Here is a 23,491-nt window from a genome sequence, read left to right on the forward strand (position 1 = left end):
GGAGGTAATTTTTTTGTACTAACTGAAGAAAAATTGGATATATATAAGATCATACGCCGATTTGTGATCAGAAAGGGATTTGTGATTTTATTATTAGTTTCGGTTGTACCAAATAAAATGTTGTTTTTGTTTGTAGGATTACAAATTTGTAGGAAAAGTTTCAAATACGCCGAAAGAAACGATTTCAGAGGAATAACATTGAGGGCTGTAACAGTGGTAAGAAGCTTTATTAGAGATGTTGTGTGAAATTTGTAACCCAGAATAAAATCGCATTGGACCACAGAACAAAGATAGACCTGCCCATAAGGGTGAGGGGAACGAACCAACTTTAGCGCAGCGAGGAGGTGGTGTGAGCGTATCTCTTTCAGTGATTTGTTAATAAATTAATCTGAAAATATACAGGTAACTCACATTATAGAGTGACTATTTAGTGAATAAAATCTACTTACGGGTAACTAATCCTCTTTACAATGGCGGGCAAATTGCTCGTTGAATATCGAGCGTTTAAACTTTAAAGTGATCATTTTTGTACATGGTTCAATATTTTAAGGTCATTTTCGTACGTAGTGAAATTGTCACTTTCCATAGGACTAAGTCTCCGATTGGGGTAGGTATGTTGTAAGGGTGAAGAGATCGGTGAAGGGTAGAAGTGGCGAATGGAAGGAGTGGGGGAGGGTTGGTGATGAACTAGAAAGGTTGGAAAGTAGCAGGCTGTTCAGATCTGGTTACCAAACTTGGCTACAGTAACTTAAAGCAACATTTAGATTCCGAATGTTGGTAAAATCAAGGGCTTCTGAAAATATTCTCCACACTAGTTCACTTTTAGCTATATCGGATATATAATCCTGTCGGACATCTTAAACAATTCTTTTGTAAAGTAAATATGAAGTGGTTTTGTTGTTGTTGGTTTTGTTTAGATGTCAGTGGAGCCAGACGGTCTCGCTGAAGAAGTTCTGAGGGACCCGGGCTATGCCTTTGGAGTAAACGGCATGACAAAGTACAACTCTGCACTTCTCGATCTTTTGATGGAACTTTATAACTTCAGGTAACTTTGATGATTTATGGGCGTTTTATACAACGCATTTTTTCAATTAATAAATTGACAATGTAGAATTGAAATATTAACTTTTCTATATATTGGCATTCCGCATATACTTTTTGATACTAAAACACTTAATTAGTTAATAAGGACTTGAGTCATAACTAACAACTTTTGTTCTTTAATCTAGATCAGAATCAATTGATCTCGACTTAAATGAATTAATTACCTCTATGGATTGTGTATACGATTTCTTTCAATTCTAAGAGTTTCGTTAGTTCACCTACATTCATTAATAAGCCAATTATTTTGCTTAACTTACGATATTATTCAATAAGTTGTGAATTTTGACAGCTTATCCGATACCTTGGAGGTCGCGCTAAAAGCAGCGGCTTTTGTCTACCGAATGTCGGAATCATATTCTGACCGTGCTCGCAAATATCGCAGACCCTAGATGACAGATTTCGTCAATATCGTATTGATATAGGGTTTTATCTATCTACCGTGTTAGATAACTGGATGTGTGATGTGTGTAGGAGTATTTGCAGAAATTGGTAATAGGTACACAATATTTGATTCCTGTCGGCTACCTATTATATTGCAGAGTGAACAGAAACTCAGAAGAAATATAGAGACATTTTTTATTTTTAAGTTAGTAAATTAAAACTTTGTTCGTGTGTGGCAATCTTTTTTGTGGGTTTCGACTATTTATATTTGTTGACTTATTGTTATTTTTTTTCAAGGGTTACTTATGTTATTACCAAAGTTTGGGGGGGAATCACGGGCGATGGACACCAAGCTGTAAGTACATCAAAACTATTTTTCCAGTAAATTAAGGCTGGTGTTGTGGTAACGGAGACGTCGAATGTCACCTTAATGCATAATATTTGAATGATAGCATTAAAAAATAACCTCAAGGGGGCTGTATAAATATTTTCAAAAAAATGCTCTACTTAATTACTTACTATAGATAGAAAATCCGTTATAACAACTTATGGCTGACAGATTGCATCCATCAATCAGTAAAAAAATAAAATGTAAACTGCGTTTGACCAATGAACGTGATTCTGTGTTAAAGACCTCACGCGCCTAGTGAGGTCAGCTCTGGACCGATGGAGCCAGGGCGCTGATGTGATCCCAAGGAGTCCATAATTAATTGTAGTCTGTGCAGAGCCGGGTGTAGGTGAGTAGGTCCTGTAGCGGTGTGGTGAAGAAAGAGCGGGACGCGACGCAGGGGAAAAGGCGGTCGGTGGTCGGCAGCTTCAGTATGCAGCAAGCAGTCGCAGCGCTCGCTAGTTGGACACTCGTAAAACTGCTAATTAATGACTGACTTAGTACATCTGGGCACGGCTCATTATATAGCCGCCTGGGTGCATCCGAGAACAGTTCATAACTATAGGTAGGAACGCCGAACACTCGCATTGCGACTAGAGTGTTCCCGCTACAATGCGTTTTGTATTGGCGAGCGTTCTAGAAAATTCTCGTAGCATTGCTACAAATCTAATATTGTAACATTTTCTCATTATTTTTTATCAGAGAAAGGACACCTGCATGAACACGTGTTCCGATATATTCGGAAAAGACTAATATTTTATTAGAAAATGGAGTGCAATCACGTTAATAGGATTGTAATAAATCAGCCATACACATTTTTTGCTTTGGGGTACAGGAAGGTTAAAGAATTAGATTTTCTAGCTTACGCGCACCAAAAATAATCTCTTTAATTGGCAAGGTGTTTAATTCGTACAATACCAGCAACGTTATGATTAATTCCGATCGTATTTTAACTGGAATGTATGTCGTAAAACCAACTTAACCTTGCATGCAGTTGGCAACAATTCTCTCAGAAATTGTAGATGTGTTCAGCTGCCCTTAATATCGTTACAAGAAGGCTATAATAATAATAATTACAATTAAAGGTAGCATAATATCTTTCTTCTCCATGGGTTCTATATAATTTAAAAGGAAAAATTTACTTTTTATTGCCTTTTATTTTCGTTTGCAGGTGATTTTTTTTATATTGTACATATTGTTGTACGTCGTTATTGAACTTTTGGAGTTATTTATTATTGGTGATTATTATTACTAACAAACTAAAATATTTTTTTTTGAGGGAATGATGGGAGCCTTCCAGAGGAGAGAAGCTGAGATTTCAACAGGCCTCAGATACCTGGAAGAAAGAACTCCGTACACCAAATTCCTCGCCAAAACTTGGGAGATAGAGTAAGGGTATTTTTATTTATCTTATTTTCTAAATTCTTAAATTAAGTATTTTATATATACTACTCGTAATCGTTGCTAATATCCCATAAGGTCCTGGGCCTTCTCCATCTGGTCGTTCTTAACCTAACTTAACCCGTTCTCCCAGCTGTACTTGAATTCAAGGAATCTTAAATAAATTACAAGTTTAGTCATAACAAACATTAGTAGACACTATCTTTTAAGATTTTTTTTTAATAATCCAGTTTTCAACTATAAATATAATCTTAACAATATTTATCTCAACTGCAGTTGAATTCAGATGTCTAGTTTCCATTCTCATTGACAGATATCGCATGTAGTCAACTTTCAAGTCTTTTTACAGCTAAAATATTCTGTTCACTATAACTTCGCACATAATTTTAGCGTGTCTTTCTTCTTCCGCGTACCCACTGATATGGACTCTGGTGGACTGTCGGGAGGGAGGTTCACAGAGCCCCTATCCTGGAGTAGTTGGCTGGCCACTGCCACCTGCTTCCTGCTCCTGGCCACCCTGCTGGCAGTTTCCATGATCTCTCACACCATTGCTAGGCACAGCGACTGGAGGGAAGAGAAAACAGAAAGCTCCATCATATTTGCATTCTTTTCTGTATTTGCTGCTTTTTGCCAACAAGGTAAATTGGTGGAATTTAATTATTCAAGTAAAAACAGAAAACATAATTGTACACATGTATTTCTAATAATTATTATACTATTTCGGTTCACCTTACTAATTGTATCGAATCTAATGCTTCTAACAGAACTCTTGCATTTAACGCTATTATGAAACACCAGGAATTCCCCAAGGATCACATCTCGAACCTGTTTTGTTTCCTCATATATTAGTATATGGCCGTTGAAGATAAAAGTTTATAAAAAAATCATATAGTAATTAATAATTAGTAGAAAAGATAATCGTAGGTTTTGAATTTACTGTGTGAGCAAGCAACTCTTTCTAAGACTGGACAAAATGATATTCAAAATCATTTACTTTTTTTACATTAGCTCCACACAGGAGGCCCTGAGGAAAATAATTTCCCTCAGAGCTTATATCAGGGATTGGGGATTCTTTGTGGAGGGTCTTTTTAAGAAAATGAAGGAGAGGAATTTCTAGGAAGGTAAAAGGTATGAGGTGTTGGTAGGAAACTGGGGTTCAATGTGTCCAGGAGCGACGGACTTATGAATCCATTCTTCCCACTGCATGAGTCCTGCTGCTGATGTCAAAGGTATCCCTCAACCAGTCTCTCCCAAATAGGTAGGTGGGCAAATGCATCCTCCCGCTGCCAAGACCTAGAAAAACCTCACCGCATGCTCCTGGACACCCTTGCTAAGTCACCAAAAATAGTAAACCACTTGGGGTGACCTATGGCAGGGATTTTGGTTATCCAATAAATGATTCCCGGGGTGGCGGTCCCATACCCGCTTCCCAAATTGAGATTTATATATTCCCGTAAAAAATCTATAGAGTGAACCTGAATAGATGTAGTAATATTAGTGACTTACGAAGCATATTGAAGTTCAAGAGGTGTGTTTGATTGATTGAATATCAATTAATTAAATAATATATTTTTCCTTAATTTATTTCAGTGTTAGAAGCTGGGCCGCAGCCACGGAATAGAGATACAATTGCCTCGTCTAAAAGAGAAGACATTCCTGAAGGTAGAGTAACTAACTAACTAATACGCCGTTTCTCCGCAGGGGTAGGCAGAGAGGACGGGCCGGCAAACAACTCGGTTTTGGCACACACTCCTTACCTCATTCACATTCATACATCGTCTCATACATACTCTTCTATTATTCTGATTCTTGACATGGCCCGACTCAAGTATCTGATTCACTTGGTCGTGCCATATCTTCCTCGGGCATCCCCGACTTCTGCTACCATTCCTACCCATTAGTAAGATTCCTGAAACGTACCATTAGAAAAAATATTTAAACATTAACCTAAATATGTAGATGTAAACGCAAACGAAAAAATACAACTACCAATATTTATTTATATATAATTTGTACATTTATTTATAACAATTACAGGTAATAAAGCCTAAGACGTTATAATTGTACCATTTATGCAGTGTATATGCAATGCCAAAAATCTCGCAAATGCGCTATAAAGCAAATATATACATCGATTGGCTTTGATTGACCAACGGTGACCGGGGATCATATAACTGTCCTTTAATAAAATAACAACACAAAAAATTCTCATTCTGATCCAATAGAGCAAGAATAGATCCAATGTTGATTGTTGCTTCAAAGCGCAACTAGAGATCATCGTCTCTTTTATCCGTTTTAAGTCTAATTGATTATTTGTCTTCAGCTGTTTTCATAGATCCTCGATTCTTCTCTGGCCGTCTTGTCTGCTTCATGACATTCCTCTTCTCCCTACTGATCTACAACTACTATACCTCCAGCGTGGTATCCTCTCTTCTCAGTGCTCCCCCGCCAGTACTAGGGGGTCTTCAGGACCTCATCTCGGGACCACTGGAGCTGGTGTTTGAAGATATTGGCTATACGAGGACTTTATTTGAGGTAAAAAATCTTTAAAAAAATTAATGTAATACCTACTGCAATTTTGGATGTATTGTTTTACGCCAAGCAATGGTTTTGTGCAGATAACACAAATGAGAATAGTTATAAACATGTTTAAATAAATATTTAAACAGATAGAATATGCAACGATATCATCAGTTCTAATACCGACAGAAACAGACATAAACAGATATTTTTTTAGGCACCGCAGATATACCCCCTTTACGATCCTTTTGTCACCGGAAGAAGTTATAGTGCCAGTAATTAGTACAATTTTAATCGTGACAAGTGACAAGTTCAACACCACTAATTTTTCGTGGAGTTTTAATGCATTAGATTCTCTAAAAGCATTAACAATCCTTCACCTAAATATTCGAAGTGTCTCGAAAAATTTTGATCATTTTACACTTGCATTAAATGAACTCACTCATAAACCGGATTGTATTGTGTTGTCTGAAGCCAGAATTAGCGGCTACTCAGGTACCTATAATTTACCTGGTTACAAATACTTTGTCACAACTTACAAAATAAATCAAAACAGCGGAATCATTGTTTTTGTAAAATCTATTCATGAGAATATTTCCGTTAATGAAATTCATATCGATCTTGTAAATTGTCTTCATATTCGAATTATTATAAAACACACGTTTTATGATATAATAGCATTATATAGAACACATAACTCGAGCATTAGTAATTTCACCGAGAATCTGAAATCTATTATAAATACTAATTGTTCTCAAAATGCATTTGTTGTAGGCGATGTTAATATTGATATATCTAACGAATTTGAAAATAATAGAAATAATGAAAAAACTGAATATATCAACACATTAACGGAACTAAATTTTAAACCATGTATAAAAAAATATACGAGAGAATTTCATGGACAAAGGCCATCATGCATAGATCATATCTGGTGTAATTCTAATGAAACTGAAAAAATAAAAACAATTATTTGGAAAAATAACATTACTGATCATCACACATGTATTGTAGCTTTTAAAACTGACAAAATAGATGTGAATAATTACTCCCGCAATAATTTCCCAAAAACTATTATTAATTACGAAAAATTACAACAAAACCTTAATATTGAAAATTGGGAAACTGTTCTATCCTCTAATAACACCGACTTATGTTCACTAAATTTTGAAGCAATCTTGAATAAGCACATCAAATCTTCCTCTTCCATTATAAAATACTCTCCAAAAACTAAATTTAAAAAATTAAAACCATGGATCACTCAAGGAATCATAATTTCAATTAGACATAAAGAAAAAATTTATAAAGAACATAAAAAGTTTCCAGAAAACTATAAACTATACGAATACTTTAAAAAATTCAGAAATAAACTATGCCACATTATTCGGAAAACCAAAGAAGATTTCTATAAAGAAAAAATCAATATTGCTGGCAACAATAATAAAAAGATATGGCAAACTATAAATGAAATTATCAATAAAAAACCAAAAAAATCTAACATAAACAAAATCACAGATATTGATAACAAACTTTACGATGTAAACACGGATCCAACGAAATGTGCAAATATTTTTAATAGTTATTTTGGGTCAGTTGGTGAAAAATTAGCACTCAAAATAAAAAACACTGATAATAATGAAAAATTAGCACTTAAAATAAATAACACTGATAATAAAGATCTACCGTCACCATCCAATAATTGTAACAACTTGAGTCAATTTCAACGAACTAATGTTGATGAAATTAAACAAATTGTTAATGAATTAAAAGGTAATTCTTCCCCTGGTTTTGACAATATTTCTGTAGAAATACTTAAAAAAAATTCTGACTCACTCTGTAAACCATTGGCTCACATCATAAATACAAGTTTTGAAAATGGCAACTTTCCCTTTACCTACAAAAAAACTATTATTTCCCCAATTTTTAAATCTGGGGACCCCAATCTAAGTAGTAACTATAGGCCAATTTCTCTCACCTCAAACATTGCCAAAATATTTGAAAAAATTGTAAAAAAACAAATATTTAAATTTGTTAAAGAAAATAATATTTTAAATGCACATCAATATGGTTTTAGAGAAAATATGAGCACTCAAGATGCTATCGTTGACTTAACATCTGAAATTTATAAATCTTTAGATAATAAAAAAAAATGCATTGGAACATTTGTCGACTTAAGAAAAGCATTTGATAGTATATCACACTCTAATCTTATCTCGAAACTAGCGAAAATTGGTATAACTAACAATGCTTTAACGTGGATTGAAAATTACCTTTTTAATAGAGAGCAATTTGTAAAGTTAAATGGCTCTCTGAGTGATTCGCAGACCACAAATTTTGGCATCCCGCAGGGAACTGTTCTAGGTCCAATTCTTTTCATCATTTATGTCAACGATATTTTTAATCTCTCAATTATGTCTAAACTTATTTCATACGCTGACGACACAGCAATTTTAACTGAGGGATTAACTTGGAATGAAACCCAAAAAACAGCAGAGTTAGATATAAACATACTAAAAAAATGGTTCGATAATAATTTGTTAACACTTAATACTGAAAAAACTTTTATAATACCTTTCACCATTAATAAAAATTCATTCCCTGATAATTTAAAGATAAGTATACACTCATGTAATTGTAATAGAATTTCAAATTTATGTAAACCTGACTGCTCTGTACTTACTGTTAAAACTAATGTAAAATATCTAGGTGTAATTATAGATAGTAACATAAAGTGGAAATTACAAATCAATGCAATAGTAGAAAGATTAAGAAAATTATTGTACATTTTTCTTAGAATACGAAACATACTAAATTTTAAATTATTAAGAACCATATATTTTTCACTAATTCAATCAGTATTACAATACGGAATTGTTGGTTGGGGTGGAGCATTCAAAACTTCTCTCTTACCTTTAGAAATCATCCAAAGAATATTAGTAAAAATAATTTTGAAAAAACCGTATGATTACCCCACAATTAGATTATTTCAAGAATTTAAAGTCCCTTCACTTCATATTATTTATAAAAAAATAACTCTTTTTCAAATACATAAAGATTGTTTCAACATTGACAACTTAATAACTTTTTCGAACAGCAATAGACAAAGTATTCTTGGCTCTATAACTATCCCGCGCTGTAACACCACCACAGCCCAACAATTTTATAAATATTTTGGTGTCAAATGGTTTAACCAATTACCTCTTAACTTAAGATTGGAAATGAATTATAAAAAATTCAAAAGCTCAATAAAAGCACTATATCAATAGCATATTAAAATCGTTTATACTTAAAAAGACAATATAATCTCTCAATTATTATTATATTGAAATCCTTTTCTCTTATTTCTTATTCTTATCTCTTTCTTTCTTTTACATCCTTTTCTCTTTTCTATTTGATAAAATTTTGTTACATATAAAATTTTTATTTTGTTATATTAAAAAATAAAAATTCTTTTCATTATCATTACACTCTCTGAAAAAATATGTTAAATTACTATTTACACGCGTTTTCTCCGCCTTTTTAACACGAGCATTTGCTCTAAAAAAAGGTGTATCACGATGTACTGTAATAAAAAGAAAATAATCTTAATGTAATGTAATAACATGTAATTGTAAATTTAATATTAAATAAAAATTAAATTAAAAAAAAAAAAAAAAAAAAAAAAAAAAAAATTTGAGAAAACAAGAGGACATCCATCACAAGGCAGGCCTATTTCAATAATCTGGTGTCATCCTCCCAGCTGTAGCACTAAATTTTTCTGTTCCTAAATATCCTTCTTCCATCAGTTGGTTCCTGAAATCAATTTGACTTCGCACTCGGATTGCAGTTTTCAAGAGCTATCGAAATAGATATAAACAGATAGAAGTAGATAAAGATAGATAAAACAATATAGAAACAGATAAATACATGAAGAAACATAAATATAGGGAAACAGAAGGAAAGAGGTAGAAATAGATAAATACAAATAGAAACAGATAAAGATTAATAGAAACATATAAAGACAGAAAAAAACAGATAGAAACAGATAAAGACAGATATAAACAGACAAAGACAGATAGAAACCGATAAAAACAGATGGAAACATACGAATAGAAACCGATTGAAATAAAGATAAATATTTTGAATAATAAATTGTTACTGTACCCACCCAAAAATAATCGAACAGTTTTTACGTTTAGCTAGAAATTCTCCTATGCATTTATTTTTTGTCTGCAGAATCCAAACTATTCATTTCAACCCACAAGAAAGCGTCTGGAAAAATTAATGGTCTCACAAAAAGTCAAGACTAATAACAGAAAGACGCCAGTGTTTGCTGACCCGATGGAAGGCGTTAAACTTGTCAAAAAAGGTGGTGAGTATTTATGGTTAGTTTGGTCTTCGATATCTTTGGTCTTCATACTCACAGTTTCACCCTAGAGCAAAAGAATTGGTTTAAATTTAATTATGTTTACTTCTTTTTTCTCTTCTTCTTGTGGTCGAGAAGAGTTGGTGGACTGGTTCACTGATGAAGGGGACAGTATTCTACGACTTGTTCTCTCGTTTCAATATGTCCACTGTCCACCGTCACACAATTCAGAATACCCCATTTGTGCTTATACAGTGGGGTAAATAAATGTAGATGTCATTTAATTACATGATTTTTTTTCAATAAAAAACAAAACAAAAAGATTCCACCAATGGGTACAGTCTAGCGGGTCACGTGTTACGCACTCCGTCTCGTTCCAACAGCACGATAATATACGAGGCAGAGCGCCAATCACGTGATTAGTGGCAATGTGTAATAGATTTTTTTTTGTTTGTTTTTAATTGAAAAAAATATCAGTGGATAGCAAAATGACATCTACATTTTTTACTCCACTTGGAGTATATTTGTAGGATCTTGTTACTGGGACAATGAAAGATAATGATGGTGTTGTGTCACAGTGTTCATTTTAAGTCAGCATAATTGCGCAGTTGGGAGATGGCTCTTGTCCGATGACGATGATATCAGGTGTAGACGTCGATGGTGGCGATGGAGTCGTGGAGACCAGCCTCGTGGATGCGTTTAGCACTGATGAAGACGGGGGGTCTTCCGGGTACTCCAGTTTGAACGAGGTAGGCGAAGGTGCGATGGACTGGTTGCAGATGAGCAAAAGATGCTGACCGGCGAAGATGCCACGGGGCAGAGACGCAGACTCACGTTATTCTAAGTCGGACTTGTTGACTGGAATGATGATGTACTTAGGTCCTCCACCGCTTATATAGCTGCTGATTTCTTTGTTATTGTCTGCCACGGGTTGGAATAGCGTCTGGACGTCAAACCCACAGGATCGCTGACTCGGTTCATTGTATGAACGTTTGCATCACCCTGTATGCAATCATTCTCTTATCAGCAGTTTACGTATCGCGGTCCCGATATTTCAATTCAAGTTTCTTAAGTTTGATTGTTGGTTCAGCTTTTTTCACTCGTGTGGTCTGGTTATGATATGATGACCCTAGGAGCGGTGACGTAACCGCTACATATTCATGATTAGAAATACATTACATTTAAATCCCTTGGGTACACGCTGATATAACCTGTGTATGCAGAGTGATTATGACCATAGACGAAAAATATCTAATCGTATTTAGTGACAAGATCCAGGTATTTCCCAACATTTGTTTCAATATTTAAAACAAATTGAAGTATTATACCTTCACAATTTGAACAATGTAACAGGTGTCACATGGTAAATGATAATATCATCATCATTTGATACCATCGTTAGTCAGGAGTAGTTACAATATCTTAAGTTAGTATCTTTATTATTTGTAGGTTTTGCTTATCAAACGGAGCTGGAGACAGCGAACCCCCTGATAGCCGACACATTCAACCAGGATGAGATCTGTGAAGTGCAGGCCTTACCAATGTTGCAGGCCCCGATATTTATAACCACTGACAAATATTCGCCCTTTGCAGAAAAGTGGGGTGTTGGGTAAGATTTGTTTAAATACATAACTAAAGGTTTCCAATATTGTCATTCATCACGGCTTAAAAACTAATATATTATTTGGTGACAGCCTCGAGGAATGCATGAAATTAGGGTTTCCTATCTTTCTTCGGGTTGAGACCCCATTTTACAAAAGCCAAGTTACCGTAATGGGGGACGTTGGAGGGTGTTGGGTTGATGAAGTTTATAATCTGTTTTAAACAATATATTATTTGATGACAGCCTCCAGGAATGCTTGAAATTAGGGTTTTCTATCTTTCTTCGGGTTGAGACGCCATTTTACAAAAGCCAAGTTACCGTAATGGGAGACGTTGGAGGGTGTTGAGGTGGTGAAATTTATAATCTGCCTTAATTTTCCCCCCAGTTAAATTATTTTCGTAGGTGCGAAGAAAACATATAGAAAATAGATTTTTCAATTTTACCTCTTCAACAAGTTTTGAATTTCGCATGACAGCCTTATTTTCCAGTTCTTTTCTTGTTCTGGATTTCAAATTAACAAGAGTATTGACCCACTTATTGTATGGCGATCATCTGTGACTCGCTACCCACTGTAAAACCCGCTGGAAACCTATGCTTTAAATTCGAGTACCGAACAACTACCGATAGAGTCGACACCGCAATCTCACCAAAGTAGGTGTATGAAATGAGAAATGCGGATATTAAATTAATTTCATTTCTAGGTCTCTTAATATTTGCAACAACGGGAGTTGTTCCATGCAGCCTGAAAGGTGAAGCTTACTTGCTTTGTTTGTATGTTCCAGCCTCATTAGAATAATGGAGACTGGCCTGGCCAGGCGGTCGCTCAAAATATTCAAGGCACCTTCCATAAAATGCTCCGGAGGAACTGGGAAGCCGCAACCGGTTCCAATAACGCGTATAGCGCCGGCACTGTTACTGCTACTTTGGGCTATGGTGATTTCGCTGATAGTGCTCGGGTTGGAGATCTTGCAGCAACGGTAAACCTCATTTAAAGATTTTCACGGCCAAAATAATAGTGATTATTTTTTTAGTAAAAATACAATCTATAACAAACGTTTCGGATAGCGTTACAGTGTCCATCACCAGAATAGTAATAGTTGATAATCGTTATTTGATATGATTTTCGTCATTTCTAATTTCGTCTTTTCTGTTTTATTTTGTTTATTTTATTACTCTTAATTGATTGCATTGCACTACCTCTGCATACCTTACAAATATGTTTTATTCATCTTATCTATCCTTTCCTAGTTTTATCATTGCTAATCTAAACCAAAATAGTCACTAATGCTCATATACTAATATTAAGGGATCGAGTTTTCGCGGCTGACCAAACCATATCAATCGCATTTTTGCTTAATCGTCTGACCTTGGATTTTTTTTCTATTTCACTGCTGGCAATTATTTTTAAATGTGTTTTCTTTACTTGCCTCGCAATTTCATATAAATTATGTAATATGCCTGATACATTCACAATAATCACACTTAAAAAACTACCAAAAATGTGCACATATTCAATTAGTTTTAATGACATCTTTCTTTCAGGTGGGTGCAACGAGATTCTGCAGAAAAAATACAATAGATGGATTTGAAATACCCCCTACTCCACTAAACCACTGTAGTTGTACTGTCACAAAATACTACCTGATACAAAAGATGTATTTGGAAAACTCTCTACAACCCTCTGAACCACTGTAGTTGTACTGTCACGAAACTACTACCTAATACAATAGAAGGATTTGAAAAACCCTCTACTCATCTATTCATTAAAATCTGGTTGATCAATATAGTACCTACTGTCGTGAAGTTACTAATTGCAATAGATGGATTTGGAAAAGCCTCCGCTTCTTCAAATCTGATTGATCACCTTAGCACTGTCAGGAAGCTACTAATATAATTTATCGATTTGGGTAACTCTCTATTCTTCTAAATCTGGTTGATAACTTTAGTATTGTCACGAGGTTACTAATACAAAATATGTATTTGGGTAACTTTTTTCTCTTCTATATCTGGTTGATCACTGTAGCATTTTAACAATGATAATAATACGATGATGGATTTGGGTAACTCTCTACTCTTCTAGATATTGTTGATCACTGTAGTTGTTTAGTATTGAAACAGCTTTTGAATTACCTACCATTTTTCCTACTATCCATCTCCTTCCCTATAAACAGCCCTACCCACATTGGACATTATGAACATTTATGTTGCACTAATTGTCGCAAATACCAGTCGAATTCGTGTCGTTCAACAAGAAGGTGCCACCTTGGTTTTGTCGTCGTGTCATATGTGCAAATACCAAAATAAATTCTTGATTACTCGTTCGTCTCGTTGTGGAGGAAAATTCACCAGTGCAAGTGCATCGAAAGCCCGTATTTTGCCCGGATTCATGGGAGTTCAGGTAGGCTGTTTTCCTTCTTCCACTTTCCCGTGATATTCAGAACCAATTGAATGAGCTTCTAATTATCGTTTTTTACAGCTCACTCAAAGTGTAATAGAACACGCTACATTGTTTGGTCCTCTCCCCGGATATCGATCTGGTTGGATATTGAACATCGGTTCAGTTACCCATTCAATTGTTTTTTTGAATATCACAACCTTGTCATCCATTCTCCTGTCTAAAAGCTGTTTCAACAATTTAGAATCATTATTAAATAATAGAAGCATAAATTTAGTACCTAGAATATTGTCAATATTGTTTGCAAATTCGGTGGGTAATCTTAAATTTGTTACCTTCAAATTTATTTATTTATTTATTTATTTATTTACACATATACGGCACAACACGTGCCATTAACATAATTGACATACTTATAATAGTACAACAACATGAAGAATAACAGTATAATGTTAGTAAAATTTAAGAAAATAGGTAAAAAGTAAGGTAATAAGTAGTGTATAAAAACTATAATGTATAAAAGTAAATTGTAAAGTGAATAGTTTAAAATATAAAGTATTAAAGTACAAACCATAATTTATTAGGAAAAAGTATAAATAAAAATAAAAATTAAAAGATTGAAATAAAACAATAAAATGTACCAATAAGATACCTATCTCAAGGTACCGACAATGATTTAAATATAAAAAGTAATAAATCCTGGATTATGTTAACCGATATGATAAATTTTACAAGTACTTATGATTTCAAGTGCATTAATAGTTTTAGAAGTACTGGTAGGCATATTATGTTTACATGATGTATTTACGTGGTACTAGCAAACAAATTTAGTTTAACGCATCTTTTGTATGAAGACAGATTACCGGCAGCGTGATCAATATTAGCATATTCATTGCCTAAAATATGCAAGCGATTGATGGTTGAGTTTTGTTCTGCGTTCGTCATAGTATTGTCACAGTGAAAAGGTGTTTTGAGTCGAGTCGGTCTACTAGGTACATGGTAATTTATTAATGAGACCAATTCAGGGGAGTCAAACCAGTTATTGTTTATTTTAAATAAGAAAATAAGATCATTGAGTATTCTTCTATCTTTTAACGATAAGAGTCTCATTTTTTGTAATAAAGATTCATAGTTTATGTCAACCGCAGGAATACCTAATTTGAAATTAATTGATCTGAGAAATTTGCGTTGGATTCTTTCAATGGAGTTTTCATGGTTTTTGTAGAAAGGGTTCCATATGGGGGAATTGTATTCTAAATGACTCCTAACCAGAGTTGTTTTAAATGTTTGGATATTTTTAAAATCTTTACAAATTCTTACAATGAAGCCCAGAATTTTCATTGCTTTACCCGTTATTATATCAATGTGATTGGTAAATAGTAGTTTAGAGTCGAGGGTTATTCCAAGGTCCCTTATTACAGGTACTGACAATAAACTGTGATTGTTAAAAGAGTAACTATATTTGATAGGGTTTTTAATTCTAAAGAAACTCATGATTTGACATTTTTTTATATTAAGTGTAAGTTTGTTAATGGTACACCATTCTACGAATTTTATAAAATTGGATTGGAGGGACAAGCAGTCGTATATATTTTTTATGATTTTATATATTTTCATGTCATCGGCAAATAATAATATGTTAACATCAGTGAATATGGAAGTGACATCGTTTATGAATAGTATAAACAATATTGGACCAAGGTGCGAACCCTGAGGCACACCACTAGTGGCTTCAAATTCGTAAGATAAGTGTTCTTTAATACAGACAGTTAGTACACGTTTTGATAAATAATTCTTAATCCAACATAATAAATTACCACTTATTCCTAATTTAGACAATTTATTTATAAGAATTTTAATGCAAACCTTATCAAAGGCTTTACTAAAATCCGTGTAAATTGAATCAACTTGTTCTCTATTAGCAAGAGCACCAGAGATAAAATGTTCATACAGTGTAAGGTTAGTTAAGGTAGATCGTCCAGAGATAAAACCATGTTGAAATGATGAGATATTAAATTTTATGCAAGAACATATTTTTTGGAGAATTAATTTTTCAAAAATTTTTGGTATTGACGATTGTATGCATATTGGTCTGTAATTTTCAACTAAAGACTTGTCTCCGCTTTTGAATATAGGAGTGAGAAAGCTATTTTTCCATATTTGTGAAATTTGAAGTAGGTAGGTGCAATTATTATTGAACATTGTCGTGTCGGTAAAACAGATTGTTTCAATATTCAGAAAGTGGCTGGTTTTTAAGTTGGTACTACCGAGTAGTCAGCTGTCAATTGGACGGCCATATTGGAATACATTGTTTACAAATTATCTAGCTGTCAAAATAGTCTGTTGTTGTTTTTCGGAATTTTGTTTACTAAAATACTTTTCTTAAATCTGCAAATATGGCATCGAATGCAATTAAATATAAATTGGCAATTTTAGATCTTGAAAGTATTCGCGCGTCGGCGGTTAAGGCTTTAAAAACATCGGATTTATCAGATAAGAAGATTTTTAAAGCACGTTTTTCGGATATAACAACAGTTAGAGATAATTTCGTACAGTGTCATATGCTTTTGGAAACTTCGAAAAAGGAGGAATCTGAAATTGCAACTTTGCAAACAAAATATTCTGAATTTCAAGATATTTATTACGAAATACAGTCACATCACAGTGAATTGTTTCCGGAAAACTTCGAAAATGATTTTGAAAATAAAAATGTTAGTAAGAATTCGAATAATTCACTACCTAAAATTAAATGATAAATTTTTCTGGAATTTCAACAGAATGGGTAAATTACATAAATACTTTTGATTCTTTAGCACATTCAAATAATACGTTAAATCCTGTGCAAAAAATGCATTATTAATTAGTAGTTTATCTGGAGAAGCATTTATTTGTGTTAAACATCTTCCGATTTCAGAAGAAAATTATATTGTTGCCTACAATTTGTTAAAGGCAAGATTCGAAAACATTCGGTTAATAGCAGATACCCATATCGAGTTAATATTGTCATCTCAAATTGTCAAAGCCAATGATAACTTGAGAAAATTTATTTCAATATTGAAGGAAAACGTAGCGGCTTTAATGGCATTACATTTTCCAGTACATGAATGGAGTTTCCTATTATTTCATATTGTTTTACGTAAATTACCAAAAGAATTACGTATTGAATTTGAGATTCAAAATAAATTGGAAAAAATACCTACATTTGACCAATTATTAAATTTTTTGGAACAACAATGTCTAGCTAAAGAGACCGCTTTAGGCATTTTTCCGGAAAATTTGTCGCAAAAGGAAATCTTCAATAAAAACCCCTCGAAATCATATAACATAAAAAATCGTTCGAATAATAATAATAATGTAAGTTTTTAGATTCTCACGGCCAAAAGCATTTTTGTTGTTTGTTTTTGGGGTGTTATGCCGTGTTGCGCATCACATCTTCGGATCTACCGGATCTGCCCTGATGATGGACACTGCAACGCTGTCCGAAACGTCGGCTAAAGAAGGAGTTAGCGCAACACGGCATAACACCCCAAAAACAAACAACAAAAATAATAATAATGTTAATTCTTTTGTATCAAATGTCGAAAATAAATGCCTTGTTTGTAAATCGTCACATTATCTGAATAAATGTGACAAATTCTTACGTCACCAAAAGACAGGTTTTCATTCGCCAAGGAGAACAAGCTCTGTCTCAACTGTTTACAAAATAAACATAATGCAAAAAATTGTCAGTCTCGTTTCTCTTGTAAGGAGTGTCAAGCTAGACATCATACCCTTTTGCATTTTCCAAAGAAAATGTTTGAAAATTCTGAAAATCAGGAAAATTCTGAAAATCAAGAAAATTCGGAACCGCTTGCGTTAACAACGTTCTACAATAAAAATAGAAAATCGGTACTGTTGTCCACAGCTTACGTGGAAATATTAGGAAAAAGTGGCATTTTTGAAAAAGCAAGAATTCTTTTGGACTCGGCGAGTCAGGCTAATTTCATTTCGGAGGAGTGTGCAAAACGCCTCGGCTTTTCTCGTTCAAGTAAACATTCATTTTCTATCATCGGTATTAGTGGCACTCGCACAATTGGATCAAACGGATTGGTAAAAACAAATTTTCGTCCTGTCGCCTCGAAGGAGTCTGGTATTACTACAGATTTCCTTATTATCAATAACATTTCATCGTACTTGCCGTCGTCTCATATCGTTGAACATGACTGGCAACATATTAGAGGACTCAAATTAGGAGACCCAACCTTCTATTTGCCATCAGCAATTGATATTTTACTCGGAAGTAATATTTTTGCATCATTATTAGGCCCAGGTAAATTGGTCGGCAAAAAAAATGAACCTATTGCCATCGAAACAACATTAGGATGGGTTTTAATGGGAAATGTCGGATCGTCAAATGATTCGATAAATTCATTTTTTACTTCAATGGATGACTCAATTGAGGATAAACTTAAATGTTTTTGGGAAATCGAAAATGTCCCCTCTTTGAAAGAAATTCGATCCCCTGATGAAATTCGTTGTGAAAAGTTGTATATTGAAAATACCTACCATAACAAAGACGGGAGGTATGTCGTAGCTTTACCATTTAAGGAAAGCCCAGAGAAATTGGGAAAGTCATATGACACCGCATTGTCGCGCTTCATGCATTTAGAAAAGAGGCTGGATGCAAATCCTGATCTCAAATCCCAATATATTTCTTTTATGAGAGAGTATTTAACTTTGGAACACATGATTGAAATACCATCTCAGTCACCAGTGGGAAACTATTTCATACCACATCACGGCGTAATCAAGGAGACAAGTTCTACAACTCGTTTGAGAGTCGTTTTTGATCCAAGTACCAAAACATCATCGGGTATTGTATTGAATGATATACTTTTGGTGGGTCCAAAATTACAAAAGGACAAAGTCGAATTGATGTGTAATTTTCGTATACACAAAGTCGTTTTTACAGCTGACATACGTCAAATGTATCGACAAATCCTCATGGATTCAAACTCGTGTAATTATCAACATATATTATGGCGGGAGTCGCGCAATCATCCCGTAAAAGAATTTAAATTACAAACGGTCACATATGGGACAGCAAGTGCCCCTTTCTTAGCTATTCGAACATTGCATCAATTAGCAGCTGATGAAAAATCTAACTATTCAAAGGCTGCAAGCATATTAATTAATGACACATATGTAGATGACATTGTCAGTGGTGCGCAAACTTTGGAAAGCGCTCGATATTACATCATGGAGTTGAATGCATTACTTCAAAAGGGTGTTTTTGAATTACGAAAATGGACTAGCAACTATCCTGAAGTTTTAGAAGACATTCCTCTCAATTATCGGGAAGTACCATTAAGTTTTGAATTTGACGGTGATAAGAAAAATATTAATATATTAGGTATTCAATGGATCCCGTCGCTCGATAAATTTACATATAAAATTAATAATGCTTTTAAAGCCGTTCATTTGGAATTAGTGTCAGATCTATCCACTGAAGCATTTATAGCAGCATTAGATCGATTCATTTCTCGTCGTGGACTTTGCCAAAATATTTATAGCGATTGTGGTACCAACTTTGTCGGTACCAATAGATATCATATAGGTCTTTCTAAATTTTTAAGATTACCTGAAAACAATAACACACTTATAGACGCTACTGCCACTCGTTCAATTATCTGGCACTTTAATCCTCCCTCCGACCCACACTTTAACGGAGTTTCGGAGGCTGGAATTAAATCAACTAAACATCATTTGCAAAGGGTGGTGGGAAATCAAGTACTCACTTTTGAAGAGCTAGCCACTGTTTTGACTCGTATTGAGGCAATCTTAAATTTTCGTCCTATTGGCGCGATGTCCACGGATCCGTCTGAAATGGACGCCCTGACTCCAGCGCATTTTTTGATTGGAGCCCCTCTAGTTTTTGTTGTTGAAGAAGATTTTGTGGACGTATCAATGAACCGTCTATCGCGCTGGCAATTATTGAAACAAATGTCTCAACATTTTTGGAATCGTTGGCGAAAAGAATATTTACACACTCTTCAACAACGGAACAAGTGGTCATCATCATCACCCAATCTGAAAGTCGACGATCTAGTAATGATTGACGACTCACATTCTGCGCCCATGCGTTGGCCCGTTGGGCGAGTTATTGAATTATTTCCTGGCGCTGATAAAATTGTTCGTGTCGTTTCAGTTCGTACGCCACAGGGTGTTTTTAAACGCCCCGTAGTGAAACTATATCGATTACCTATCGAATAAATTTTGTTCTGTTTAGTCTCTAATTTTAGTTTTCGTTACATTAACTTAAGTTTATATATATATATATATATATTTTGTTCATCTTCTTTTTTTATGTCGATTGTTGAGAAAATTTGTACATTTCCTCAAGGCGGGCGGAATGTTTAGTATTGAAACAGCTTTTGAATTACCTACCATTTTTCCTACTATCCATCTCCTTCCCTATAAACAGCCCTACCCACATTGGACATTATGAACATTTATGTTGCACTAATTGTCGCAAATACCAGTCGAATTCGTGTCGTTCAACAAGAAGGTGCCACCTTGGTTTTGTCGTCGTGTCATATGTGCAAATACCAAAATAAATTCTTGATTACTCGTTCGTCTCGTTGTGGAGGAAAATTCACCAGTGCAAGTGCATCGAAAGCCCGTATTTTGCCCGGATTCATGGGAGTTCAGGTAGGCTGTTTTCCTTCTTCCACTTTCCCGTGATATTCAGAACCAATTGAATGAGCTTCTAATTATCGTTTTTTACAGTTCACTCAAAGTGTAATAGAACACGCTACATTAGTATTCCCACGAGGTTACTAATACAAAAGATGGATTTAGGTAACTCTCTTCTCTTCTATATCTGGTTGATCACTTTAGTATTGTAAAGAATGTAATGAATAATAATAATCCAACGAACACTACCACAAATAATAATAAGAAATAGAAAATTATATCTCCTTAGAAATGTGAGCAACAAAAACCTAAAATACTATAATCGAAAGTTAGTGATTTTTATAAAACACATTTTACCAGAATTTTAAGAAGTCTCGATACCTACAAGTTTGCGTGTGTGACAAACAATTTTTAACAACGTATTTATGTTTATGTACAGTAATTAAATTCTATTAGAAATATAACAAACGATCATTCTTTTATATTGAGTTTTGTTCTGCTCCAACCCCTTTCTACACTATCCATCTGTGTGTGACGTGAACATTATTTCTTTTTTTATGAATTTCCATTCAATTAGAGCTAATTATCATAGGAGTAAATGCGTGGAAATATTTTCATATGTAAAATCGAATGAACCCAAGCGTATCATGAGACATTTAGATAAGTCTCCCAGCAGACTTGTGTTCTCCATTATGTCTTTAACAAATGTTTATCATGAAATTCTTCTAGTACTCTCACTAGATGGTTTTACGCGCATTCTAACGTGTCTGAAAGTGCTCGATTCTTGCTCGATGTTACCATACGATACAATATGTTCGTAACACCCCTGTTAGGAGCATTTCTGTCCCAGTGCGACCCGTTCACCGGGGCCCCTGATTTGTTAGGACTTGGAACACAAGGAGGTTGGACTTTAATCGACCGGTATGCATGGCAACCATGGCAAGTATTTTGTAAGTCTTCCTATTTCTTACCTCTTCTCTGCCCTTCTTGTCTATTTTTGGCTTTCATTTGCTTTTCTTCCCACTTTTTGTCTTTTCTTAGCTCTTCTTGTTTTTTATTGGTTCTTTTTAACTCTTCTTCTCTCTTTTTAACACTTTTTATCGCTTCTCGCCTCGTCTTGGTTTTTCTTGGTTTTTTTTGCATCTTCTTGTGGAGTCTTGGATCTTCTAGCTCTTGCTTGACTATTTCAGTCTCTTCTAGTCTCTGCGTGCACCTTCTTGCTTCTGCTAACCTCTGTATGCTTCTTCTTGGCTCTTCTTGGCTCTCCTAGGTTCTGCTTTCATCTCCTTGCTTTTACTAGTATCTTCTTCCTTCTAGTTGGCTCTTCTGGCTTCATCTTCCTTTTCGTCTAATTTTTGATCCGTCTTGGCTCTTCTTGGCTATTTTAATCTCTGTTTTCGTCTTCTTGCTTCTACTAGCCTCTTCTTGGTTCTTCTTGGCTCTCGCTAGTCACTGTACACACGTATAAGAATTTTCTTACTTTATCTTGACTTTTTTGCCTTGTCCTGATTTTTCTTGTCTCTTCTAGCATTTTCTTACTTTTTCTAGATTATTCTACGTCTCTCTGCCTATTTTTGCTTTGTTTTGTCTTTGTAATTCTTGCTCGATGGTCAAAATAAATTAAAGATTTGATTGAGCGTCTTGGTGGTATACCTGGCATATTTTGTCGAGCTGCTCGAGGGTGTATACAACGACCTGTGTGGACAATGATGTGTGTGGACAGCGATGTTTGTGGACAACGACGAACATAGTTCCGAGTTAACATGTTTGACGAAGCCAAGCCTTTGACCATGAATATACGTGTGTACATAGCAATAGATATGATCCAACATCTCACAGGACCTTCGCCTTTCCGGGGTGCTGCTCTTCTAACTGCGCTAGTGGGACCCTATTTCCTTCAGTCAAATTTAACTATATCATACTTTGAATAAGAACTACTAACATTATTTACTGACTGCTATCTTTATGTAATCTAATGAAATCTAGATAGTGTCTTGGATAATCATATCCTATTTTTATGTTAATGTGTGACATCTATCGTCTTTTCTGCAAGTCTAGGATGAATATTTATATATTTTTTGTTAAATAGTCTTGTGATCTAGGAGTAGTTTTGGTTCAAGTCCTAGATGCGACCGTATCTTTTTCTTTTTCAAATTTTAGTTTTAGAATCACCTATATTATCTTCAATAATTACATTTTAATAATATGTAAATGAGAACCTCAGAATTCACCGGACCAAGAACAGGAGATTCCAGTGAGGATATCGTTTTCTATATTTGTCACAAAAAATTAAGATAATAAAATATTTATTATTATTATTATTTTTAGGTGAATTATTTTAACAAAATGAAAAGGCTGTTGAAACTGTATGACAAATGTTTTGTAAAATGTCACAGTTTTGTTCATAACAACAACCATTATATTGATAACAAAATCGCGACCGGTTTATTTTTTCCATTAGACATAATAAATGATTTGATTTGTAATTATTATCAGACCGGTACATTCAAACACACATATTATTTACATGAATTGCCTACTTTAATAAACTTTTACCAGAAGTTTTGTTCTTCCAGATAAAATATTTCAATTTAAAAGCATTCTTTTCTTTTTTGGGTGTTTTTTTGGAAACATCTGTAATAATTCTACTGCAGAGTCTCCATCATCTATCTTCGTCGA

General features: G+C 34.3%; 1 protein-coding gene and 1 long non-coding RNA gene across 2 annotated transcripts; both read left to right on the forward strand.

The window, feature by feature from the left end:
• Positions 1–984: 984 nt before the first annotated feature.
• On the forward strand, positions 985–3,183 carry LOC149410362 (uncharacterized). Its single transcript, XR_016305060.1, has 3 exons — positions 985–1,045; positions 1,783–1,840; positions 3,153–3,183. It is a non-coding gene; the product is annotated as an uncharacterized LOC149410362 (long non-coding RNA).
• A 512-nt stretch (positions 3,184–3,695) lies between these two features.
• Positions 3,696–12,723, forward strand: LOC149410363 (ionotropic receptor 75a-like). The gene is made up of 5 exons (XM_089649001.1): positions 3,696–3,912; positions 5,598–5,809; positions 10,010–10,145; positions 11,589–11,748; positions 12,525–12,723. Exons 1-5 carry the CDS (start codon positions 3,696–3,698, stop codon positions 12,721–12,723), a joined length of 924 nt encoding a protein of 307 aa, XP_089505127.1.
• Positions 12,724–23,491: the final 10,768 nt, after the last annotated feature.

This window comes from Hesperophylax consimilis, chromosome 28 (genome assembly GCF_061612785.1).
Source record: "Hesperophylax consimilis isolate HC1 chromosome 28, BYU_Hcon_1.0, whole genome shotgun sequence".
Taxonomy (NCBI): domain Eukaryota; kingdom Metazoa; phylum Arthropoda; class Insecta; order Trichoptera; family Limnephilidae; genus Hesperophylax; species Hesperophylax consimilis.

Bases quoted from the DNA above. Each gene is read 5' to 3' on its own strand.
- LOC149410363 (XM_089649001.1), top strand. From the start codon at position 3,696: ATGGACTCTGGTGGACTGTCGGGAGGGAGGTTCACAGAGCCCCTATCC. The intron at 3,913-5,597 runs GTAAATTGGTGG...ATTTGTCTTCAG, and splicing joins TGCTGCTTTTTGCCAACAAG to CTGTTTTCATAGATCCTCGA. The intron at 11,749-12,524 runs GTAAGATTTGTT...TGTATGTTCCAG, and splicing joins GCAGAAAAGTGGGGTGTTGG to CCTCATTAGAATAATGGAGA.